General features: G+C 41.4%; 1 protein-coding gene across 8 annotated transcripts in view; it reads left to right on the top strand.

Annotated features, from left to right (window-relative positions):
* The window catches only part of LOC127000329 (zinc transporter foi-like), a 62,591-nt gene that overhangs the window by 39,957 nt on the left and 12,008 nt on the right, over nt 1-10,626 (top strand). For 5 of the 8 annotated variants that reach the window (XR_007753915.1, XR_007753917.1, XR_007753916.1 and 2 more), the window contains exons 4-11: nt 1,458-1,725; nt 2,373-2,548; nt 3,659-3,841; nt 5,308-5,458; nt 7,861-8,096; nt 8,743-8,893; nt 9,511-9,666; nt 10,110-10,297. Coding sequence is in view for 5 of the 8 variants with exons in the window: in XM_050863923.1 (XP_050719880.1) it covers nt 1,458-1,725; nt 2,373-2,548; nt 3,659-3,841; nt 5,308-5,458; nt 7,861-8,096; nt 8,743-8,893; nt 9,511-9,666; nt 10,110-10,297 (1,509 nt within the window). In the remaining 3 variants the exon portion in view is untranslated. The remainder of the gene's footprint in view (nt 1-1,457; nt 1,726-2,372; nt 2,549-3,658; nt 3,842-5,307; nt 5,459-7,860; nt 8,097-8,742; nt 8,894-9,510; nt 9,667-10,109; nt 10,298-10,626) is intronic. The other 3 variants (XM_050863926.1, XM_050863927.1, XM_050863925.1) reach the window with 3 other exon arrangements.

Below are 10,626 nucleotides of genomic sequence, written 5' to 3'. Positions count from 1 at the left end.
GACTATTAAATAAAGTCAGGGCTCATGGAATAGGAGGGAAGGTTTATGATTGGATTAGGGCGTGGATTAGCGACAGGAAACAGAGGGTTACCGTCAACGGTAAAAAAATCCGAATGGGGTAATGTTACCAGTTGGGCTCCTCAAGGTTCAGTTTTAGGCCCGCTTCTTCGAGTAACAGGTAGACAGTCATACAATCCTCAGCTAATACTTGACATTCAACATCCTCTCACCATAATACAGCATTGGTAAACCGTATGGATATCCTGGTTCGCCTGTTGAGCGGTATAGGCCAGTGGGTCAATGCAAAACCTTGGGTAATGCTTGGATTGAGGAGGGTGGAGGAGGTGAAAGGGGAGAGCGTTTAGGCGGGGTGGGGGGGGGGGGGGATAGGTAAAGGAGGACGCCTGATGCATGGAAATAAAGGAACTATTACTATTGTACTCTTCGCTATTCTTATTATGCTATTATATTCTTTGCTATTAATACACTCCAATGTCTCTTCCTCAGCTCATGTACCAGACTCAATCAGTATCAGTATCTTCCTTTTTTTTCTTCTTCTTCTTCTTCTCTCGAACAGTGCAAGGAACTAAAGGAAAAACTACTTCCCGCGAACCCTTCCTCTTCCTCCAGACTCAATCATTTTTTTTATTTAACTCAACCACGCATTTACTTAACCTCACCATAAACTTCCTTTTTTCTTCTTTTTCTTCTTCGTCTTCCCTTGAACAGTGCAAGGAACTAAGGGAAAAACTACTTCCCGCGAACCCTTCCTCTATTTTTTTTTATTTAACTCAACCACGCATTTACTTAACCTCACTATTAACTTTTTTTCTTCTTCTTCTTCCTTCGAACAGTGCAAGGAACCAAAGAAAAAACTACTTCCCACAAACCCTTCCTTTTCCACCAGACTCAATCATTTTTTTTTTAACTCAACCACGCATTTACTTAACCTTACCATTAACTTTTTTTTTTCTTCTTCTTCTTCCTTCGAACAGTGCAAGGAACTAAAGAAAAAACTACTTCCCACAAACCCTTCCTTTTCCACCAGACTCAATCTTTTTTTATTTTTTTTTTTTTTTTTTTTTTTTAACTCAACCTCGCATTTACTTAACCTCACCATTAACTTTCATTTTTCTTCTTTTTCTTCTTCTTCATCCCTTGAACAGTGCAAGAATCTAAAGGAAAAACTGCTTCCCGCAAACCCTTCCTCCTCAACCAGACCCAATTAGTTTCTTTATTTAACTCAACCACGCATTTACTTAACCTCACCACTAACTTCTTTTATTTTTATCTTCTTCTTCCTCCGAACAGTGCAAGGAACTAAAGGAAAAACTACTTCCCGCGAACCCTTCCTCTTCAACCAGACTCAATCTTTTTTTTATTTTTTTATTAAACTCAACTACGCATTTATTTAACCTCACCACTAACTTCTTTTTTTATCCTCTTCTCCCGAACAGTGCAAGGAACTAAGGGAAAAACTACTCCCCGCGAATCCTTCCTCCTCAACCCCCGTCAAGGACTCCATCACGGCAAGGGGCTTCCTCACGCTCTGCCCCGAACTTGTGGCCTACCTCGACCGCTGCCCCGACCCGGGAGACGCGGCGCACAGCCATGAGGACCACGAGGGACACGACCACACCGGGCACTTACACGACCACGCCCACGACCATTCTCGCGACCATGACCAAGCCCACCCCAGCCACGCCGATCGGGACTTCAGTACAGGTATGAGGTTGGAGGTTTACATAGATTTATATAGATGTTTAGACCTGGAGATGTACATAGATTTACATAGATGTTAAGACCAGACTTTATGGTCCAGACGGGATAAAAGAAGACTTGTTAAAGAGAAAGGAAGGAAGGAAGGAAGGAGAGAGGGCGGAAGGAAGGAAGGAAGGGAATTGATTTTTTTTTTTTTTTTTTTCAAAGAGAGCAAATGGACCATCACCATTAGAAATGATAATAATGATAACAATAATAATAATAGTAATAATAATAATAATAATAATAATAATAATAATAATAATAATGATAATAATAACAATAATGGCAATGATGCTAGCAAGTGTAAAAATTATAATAATAATAATAATAACAATAATAATAATAATAATAATGATAATAATAATGATAATAATGATAATGCTTCTAATACCACCACTACTACTCCTAATAATAATAATAATAATAATAATAATAATAATGATACTACTGCTACTACTACTACTACTACTATATGCTACCACCACCATCACTACAACTATACTTCATTTACATCATACCAACATCAACATCACCATACCAGAAAAATAAAAAATAAAAAATAAAAATACAATAACCCCCCCTTAATAATAATCCGCCCTCCTCCGCAGAGAGCTGGGTTGGTGCGGTGACGAGCATGGTGGTGATTGGTCTTGCTAGCCTGGCCTGCATCATGCTCATCCCAGCCCTGAAGCGCGGCCTGTACTACGAGCAGGTCAGCCAGTTTCTCATCGCCTTGGCCGTGGGCACCCTCGCTGGGGACGCCCTCGTTCACCTACTGCCCCATGTGAGTTGGTTTAGACTAGGGGAGACTGAGAAAGTGTTGGGGTTTGTGTGTTTATCTGTTTTTACTTTTTTTTTTCTTTTTAACATCAAAGGATGCGGCCCAAGGGCAACAAAAAGAGTATGTACAAAAAAAATAAAGCCCGCTACTCGCCGCTCCCACAAAAGTAAAAAGTAAAGAGTAGCCAAAAGAGAGGTCAATTTCGGGTGGGTGTATGTTGATGTATATAATTTTTGTTTTGTTTTCTTTGTTTTCTACCTTTTCTCTCTCACTAATTCCCTCGCCAAGCCCTCTTCCCTTTCTATGCCTTACTTTGACCTTCCCAACTTTTTTTTTACCCCTTCACTTCCTCACCAAGTCTATCAGCCACCCTTCTACTCTTTCACTCCTTCACATCACTCTAAGCCGCACCCAGACATAGCCAACTTTTTATCTATCTCCTACTCCCTCACCAAGTCTCTAACTCACCCTTCTGCCCTTTCACATCCTCGCCAAGTCCTTTCCAGTTATCCGTATCCTGTCACCCTATTACCAAGTCCCTAATGCACCCTTCTGCCCTTTAACACCTTGCTAATTTTACCTCCTACTCCCTCACCAAGTCTCTAACTTACCCTTCTGCCCTTTCACATCCTCACCAAGTCCTTTCCAGTTATCCGTATCCTGTCACCTTATTACCAAGTCCCTAATGCACCCTTCTACCCTTTAACACCTAGCTAATTTTACCTCCTACCCCCTCACCAAGTCTCTAACCCACCCTTCTGCCCTTTCACATCCTCCCTCACCAAGTCCTTTCCAATTATCCCTATCCTGTTACCCTATTACCAAGTCCCTAACGCACCCTTCTGCTCTCTCACAGCCTCACCACATCACTTAAACCTCACCAAGACCTTCCCAACTTCTACTCTTTCTCTCCCTCACCAAGTCTAACCAACCTTTCTGCCCTTTCACATCCTTGCCAAGTCCTTTCCAGTTATCCGTATCCTGTCGCCCTATTTCCAAGTCCCTAACGCACCCTTCTACCCTTTAACAGCCTCACTACATCATCAAGATCTTCCCAACTTCTACTTTTTCTCTCCCTCACCAAGTCCCTAATACACCTTTCTCCCCCCTCAGGCCATATCTATGAAGTTGCCAGAGGGGAGCAATGCCCACGTCCTCCACTCCCTGTACGGCTTCACGGCGCTGGGAGGCATCATAATGTTCCTCTTCCTGGAGCGTTTCCACAACATGTTCTGTGGCCATGGACACAGCCACAGCCACAGTCATGAGCTGGCCGGCGACATGACCAAGAGCAAGGTTGGGATGTGTTGATGGTGGTGGTGCTGAAGTGTGTGATGTGACCTTCTTTTTCCTTTACCCTGTTTTTCCTCTGTGGTTGAATATTGTCAGTCGATTGCCCTTGTAAACAAACTGCCTAAGTGATTTTTTGGTGACTTTCAGATTTTTTTTAGTAGAATCAGTTTTTCATCATGTGCACCTCTTGGTATAGTTTGATTTAGTATAGTTTCAGTAGTGGTTCAGTATGGTTTTGTTTATATAGTTTGGTATAGTATAAGGTATGAGGGTTCTAAAATTCTCCATACCTTTTCTGCCTATAATTTGAAACTCAAGAAAATAGGGCAGTTCTTGTTTTTCAATTTCCTGAAAAGTAGAAAAAGAATACTCGGCAGTTTGTTCATGAAGGTGACGATATATTAAAGGAATGTTTAATGCTTGATATAACATGTAAGAATAACCATTGTTTTTAGATTGCACAATAACAGAGCTTGCTTTACTCTCACAACCACATGCATTGTTTCTCTCCATTAAACATCATCACTCTTCTTTATATATACCACTACCTTTTTTTTACCTTTGTCACCACATGCATTGCCTATCTTTACTTAACATCTCCAATCTCCCTTAGAGTTTAGAGAGAGTACCTTGCTTTGCCCTCACAACTACATGCATTGCCTATCTTTACTTAACATCTCCAATCTCCCTTAGAATTTAGAGAGAGTACCTTGCTTTGCCCTCACAACTACATGCATTGCCTATCTTTACTTAACATCTCCAATCTCCTTGAGAATTTAAGGAGAGAGTACCTTGCTTTACCCTGACAACAGATAGTACATGCATTGCCATATCTTTACTTAACATCTCCAATCTCCCTTAGAGTTTAGAGAGAGTACCTTGCTTTGCCCTCACAACTACATGCATTGCCTATCTTTACTTAACATCTCCAATCTCCCTTAGAATTTAGAGAGAGTACCTTGCTTTACCCTCACAACTACATGCATTGCCTATCTTTACTTAACATCTCCAATCTCCCTTAGAGTTTAGAGAGAGTACCTTGCTTTGCCCTCACAACTACATCCATTGCAACTCTCCACAAAATATCATCACTCTCTTTTATATATAGCACTACCTGTTTTTACCCTCACAAGCACATGCATTGCCTCACTTTACTTAACATTGCCACTCTCCCTTAGAATTTAAATAGAGTACCTTGCCTTACTCTCACAACCACATGCACTGTTACTCTCCATTAAACATCATCATTCTATATATATACCTTTGCCACCACATGCATTGCCTATCTTTACTTTATATCTCCACTCTCCTTTAGAATTTAGAGCGAGAGTACCTTTGTCTGCCCTCACATCATTGTAACTCTCCATTAAACATCATCACTCTTCTTTATATTTAGCACCACCTCTCTTTACCTTTACCACCATATGCATTTCCAGTCTCCACTAAACCTCGGCACTTTCCTTCACCAGAGCCTCTTTCTGCAGGAGGAGATGGACAAGGAGACAGTAGGCACCACCACCACCATCGAGGACGCAGGCAGTCAGAGCATAGACAGGATAGGTGAGAAACTCTCCAAACATTCCAAGCATAATTCTTTCATATATGCAGAGAGTGTCCTAAGTGAGTATAGCGGGTTATTACACTTTAATGTCGTCGTTCAGTAGTTGTTCTGAGAGAGCTAACCGCTTGCTGTTGTGCTCCACCCTTTTCGTGTGCGTGTGTGTACGTGCCTGCTGCTCCATGCATTGTACGGACACGCCATGTATGTATTCGCCCACACGCACACACGCTGGCTGCCTCTCCTGTTCCCGAGCCATGTGCCTGTTTTTTCCTCTTGCCTGGCTCTTTGTGACACTTCAGAGTCTCTTGTGGCTAAGCTCCTCAATGCCAGAACCAGAGTGTGTTTGCCAGGCCCTGCACACTGCCCCAATTAGTACTCATGTTAGGTGTAATTGGTGGCGCAACAGTTTATTTAGGTTAGGTCATTTTATCTCAGTTGGTAGCTTTACTGACTATAATGCTATTTTTATTTCCTGTTTTTGCTGTAGTAAGGTAAAGGTAAATTGGGGAACATATGCTATAGCTGTGTGTGGCAGCGGTGCTCATCCCCATCCCTTTGTGAGCCTGTGGTGGGGGAGAACTAATTTTCCAGGGACGTAGGGCAGTGTGACATCCGGGTTACCACAATTTACCTTCCCCTGGTTTCCCCAAGTACCCATTTATCAACCAGCCCAAAAGGAAGGATGAACAGCTGGGTGGGCTGCACACTGACATCCCAGGCCAGGATTCGAACCTGGGCCTGCAGATTCGTAACTAGGTACTCTAGCCACTGCGCCACAGAGGCAGTTATAGTTATAGAACCTTGATTAAATTCTTCATAATTTATTCTTTTTCTTTATTTCTTGGATGAAGTAGTAATTGTAGTGGTGTGCAGGACCTGATAAACACACTCTAATTTAACAACCAAGAAGTGTAAACGTTGGCCCCTTGACTTGTATTTTTCCCATAGTCTCCACCGCAGCGTTATGAAAGCACCCCGGGTAAGATTTTGAAGATAAGTTAGACGTTTAAGTGATGACCTAGTGTAACGTTTGAGTCATTTATTCATCTTTGGGTAATTTTGAGTTTGAGTAATTCATCTCTATGTATTTTTTCAACTGTTAGATTTGTATGTGAAGATTATGATTAAGGTTTCTTTTTACATCTACTATCAGGTATATTCTAAATTGTACACTAGCGGTTTGAGTAAAGTATTATAAAGTATACTCATAACCCTCCCTCCTGTACAAACTGCTAACCTGCGTGCATTAATATGTTTGTGCAACTCACGTTTTCTATGCTAAGGACTAGAGGAGTCACTGCAAGACTTGTGTGAGGCTGAACTCTTGTGACCTATTTTTGTGGGTCATTTTTGGGTGACCTTTTGTTGTGGGCTCATGACGTGTGTGCTTTTTTCTACTCACCGTGCTTCTAGTGACTCATTAATGGCCATGCTCTTCACTCAACGTTTTACTTGTTATTCATGGATGTTGCTCACTCACTGTCACTTGAGTCATTTGATTGAAGTTTGCTCTTGCATTCACTAATCAGTCTGTGATGAGAAATACTTGAAGTGATATTTTAATTATGTTCATCAAAAATGGTTTATTGAAATGAAATATACTTGGGATATTGATTTTATTGAAGTATAAGTGACTTGGTTTCAGTATCTGTTACCATACATACTCGTGTAAATGTCGGACCCTCGAAAGCTATGGTTTGTTTGATTAAGGAGGAAATTTAGGCTCCCACAGAAGTGATATCCATGTGAAACTGAACTCCTTGAACTGAGTCTTGCATAAATCATTAGAAAAATAAGACTCATTTACAAGAATCATTAAAAAATTAGACTCACACTTACAAGAATCATTAAAAAATTAGACTCACACTTACAAGAATCATTAAAAAATTAGACTCACACTTACAAGAATCATTAAAAAATTAGACTCACACTTACAAGAATCATTAAAAAAACTGATAAAAATTAATTAAAAATTAGACTCACACTTACAAGAAAAATTAAATTACTTATTATCACAAGAATCATTAAAAAATTGGACTTACACTTACAAGAATCATTAAAAAATTAGACTCACACTTACAAGAATCATTAAAAAATTACTCACACTTACAAGAATCATTAAAAAATCAGACACACGAACTAAAATCATAAGAAGTTTAGACTCACATTCAGCCTTACACTCAGCCTTACAAGAATCATAAAAATAAAAAAATAAGACGTTTACACAAGTATTTATGGTACTGACTTATTTACCAAAAGCATCATTAATAGTCCTTCTTTGTATAGTTCTTTTCCTCATTCATGTACTCAGCCATTACCAAGCAGCTCAGTTCTGTCTCAATCTTATTCGTTTTGCAAATATATATATATATATAGAGAAAGAATAGAAAGAGAGAAAGTAAGAGGACTGAGAATAAAGTGATCTCATTCCTAAGTCTGCAAGTGTCTGTCTCTCTTGCAGCCATGGACGCACAAAACTGCTTTGAGGGCTGCAGCTCAAGCCCAAGCAGCGACGCAAATGGGAACACCGGCAATGGGCTGGAGCGAGGGCGGTTCACGGACGAGGATCTGGCGTCGCCGCACGAGGAGACGGAAGTGTCGGTCGGCAGCTTGGAGAAGCCGGCTGAGAAGAAGCTTGCCTCCCACGCCACCGAGAGGGAGAGGCTTGTCACCACCCCTGCGGAGAAGTCGGAAATGGTGAGTGTTCGTGTTTGTCTGTGTCTGCTTGTGTTTTCAATAGCATGGCTTCTTTGCAGGCTTAAGGTTTTGCTCTGTAGCTTCTCAACACTAGAGAGTTAATGCTGATGATAATGGAAGAGTTTGTGTATGATTCTTTGTAAGGCATTTTCAAGGTTTGGTCCACAGCTCATCAACTGTAGAGATGGTGGTAGTAATATTGTGGTAAGAATGAAAGATTTTGTATATAAGTTTCTCTATAAATTTGTCTATGACTTTACACTCCTGCTTATCCGGTTATTTTAATGGCTGTACAAAGTTTTCCATTTTCTTCCATTATTGCCTTACACTTGTTTATCCAATTCTATATATATTCTTTATCAGACCTGTTTTCTATTCTTTCTCTCATGCATTTTAGCGTACACTCACATATCTTACTTTATTTCTATCCTTTATATGAGCATTTTCCTATAGTCCTCCTTTTATATTCTACACTTTCAAATCCTACTTTATTTACATCCCTTATCTGAACACTTTTCTACTTTCTTTTTTCTTCCTCTTTCTTCTTTCTTATTAGCCTATGGCCCTACACTCACATATCCTACTTTATACACATCCTTTACCCTATTTGTTTCTTTTTAATCCTCCACTCTTGCATCTCCTCCAGGGCGGGGAACTCTCTCTGATCCTGGACACGGCCCCCGCCTCGGTGCGCCCCAAGGTGATCCGGCAGAACAGCAGCAGCTTCAACATGGTGCTGCAGGAGTACCACGTTGGGCATCACGGACACTCCCACCACGGCCACTCCCATGTCACAGGTCAGCTCCTTCACTCCCCACCCAGATAGTCGCTCAGTCAGTTAGTTATGCAGTTGGTCAGTTATGTGGTTGGTCGGTTGGTAAGTAAGTTAGTTGACCAGTCAGATAGTAAGCTAGTCAGGTAGTTGGTTAGTTTGTTAGTTATTCAGTTAGTCAGCTCGTAAGTCCGTCAGTTATGTGGTTGGTCGGTTAGTAAGTCAGTTGACCAGTCAGATAGTAAGCTAGTCAGGCAGTTGGTTAGTTTGTTAGTTATTCGGTTGGTCAGCTCGTAGGTCTGTCAAGTATGTGGTTGGTCAATTAGTAAGTCAGTTGATCAGTTAGATAGTAAGTTAGTCAGGCAGTTAGTTAGTTCATTAGTGATTTGGTTGGTCAGCTCGTAAGTCCATCAGTCAGTTGGTCAGTCATGATGTTAGTTGAGTTAGTGAGTACTTCAGAATATTTAGATTTTTCTACTTTATCTTTTTCTTTTTAGAGCAATGTGTTGTAGGCATTATATTTGTGTCTATTGTTTTGGCTTGGGTTTGTCTCACTTGCAAAAAAAGCCCACAGAAGGACTTAACACACCGCAATAAAATCATCAAACAACACTAATGACTGAGTCTGTTTTTGTGGTGCAGGTCGGAAGGACTCCCTGCGTGCCATGATCCTGGTTGGGGACGCCCTGCACACATTCTTGGACGGCATGGCTATCGGCGCGGCCTTTGGCACAAGCATCACGGGCGGGGTGGCCACCTCCATCGCTGTGCTGTGCCATGAGCTGCCACACAAAGTCGGTGAGGCCCCGTTCATACCTGTTTAAGCTTCTACCAGATTGTGTCAAGCTCGTAATGTCTCATGTTTGGATTAATTTTGTCGTATCATTCCTTAAAGTGTGGGTGTGGGTGGATGTGTGTTAGGTTAGGTTAAGTTTAGCGTATCTTCAAACACATGATAGCCAGCAACTTATGGCATAAATTAACAAACAATGACCTCACTTTGTTGTATAGAAAGTTTCATTAGTAGGGAAGTATATTTGAACTTTCTGAGTCAAGACCTAAAGTAACTGTTTGGGGTTTTGTTTGGTTAATGCAGGGTGGCATGAGCCTCAATAGGTGTCACTTAAACAATCCTGCCTGCGCCACCAACAGGCTAAGGGACATTCACTAACAGCCCCCTAAAACTGAAGTCTAAAGAGGCAACAATAACCTAATCCTAACTGACACCTTCATCATTACAGGGGACTTTGCCTTGCTGTTTGAGATGGGGATGGGTCTGGTGCAGGCCCTCAAGATGATGCTGATGCTGTGGTTCTTCAGCCTGCTGGGGGTGGTGATGGGTGTGCTGCTGGGCTCCATCCCCACCGCCTCACCCTGGATATACTCCTTCACCGCCGGCGTCTTCATCTACCTGGCTCTGGTGGACTTGGTGAGTGCTGGGCTTGGTGGTGGTGTGGTAGTGGTGGTTATAGTAGTGGTGAGCCTAGCAGTGATAGTGTAATGGTTGTGTAGTAGTTCACAGTGACTAAAATCCTCATACTGTCAAAACCATTCATTACTTCACCGTTACTTCCAAGATTGCAGTTTTCCGATCTCTCTTTGAACTCTAAGTTACTCTACAATATCAAAACCATTCACTAGTTCATTATTTCTTCTGGCACTGCAGTTATCTGAGCTTTCAATGAACTCTTAATATGTTCTGTAGTGCCAATACTGTTTACTAGTTCGTCATTACTTCCATCATTGCAGTTTCTCGAG

This window comes from Eriocheir sinensis, chromosome 18 (genome assembly GCF_024679095.1).
Source record: "Eriocheir sinensis breed Jianghai 21 chromosome 18, ASM2467909v1, whole genome shotgun sequence".
NCBI classification, from domain to species: domain Eukaryota; kingdom Metazoa; phylum Arthropoda; class Malacostraca; order Decapoda; family Varunidae; genus Eriocheir; species Eriocheir sinensis.
Note: the sequence above shows the minus strand (reverse complement) of the source record. Positions and strands in the feature narration are given on the sequence as shown.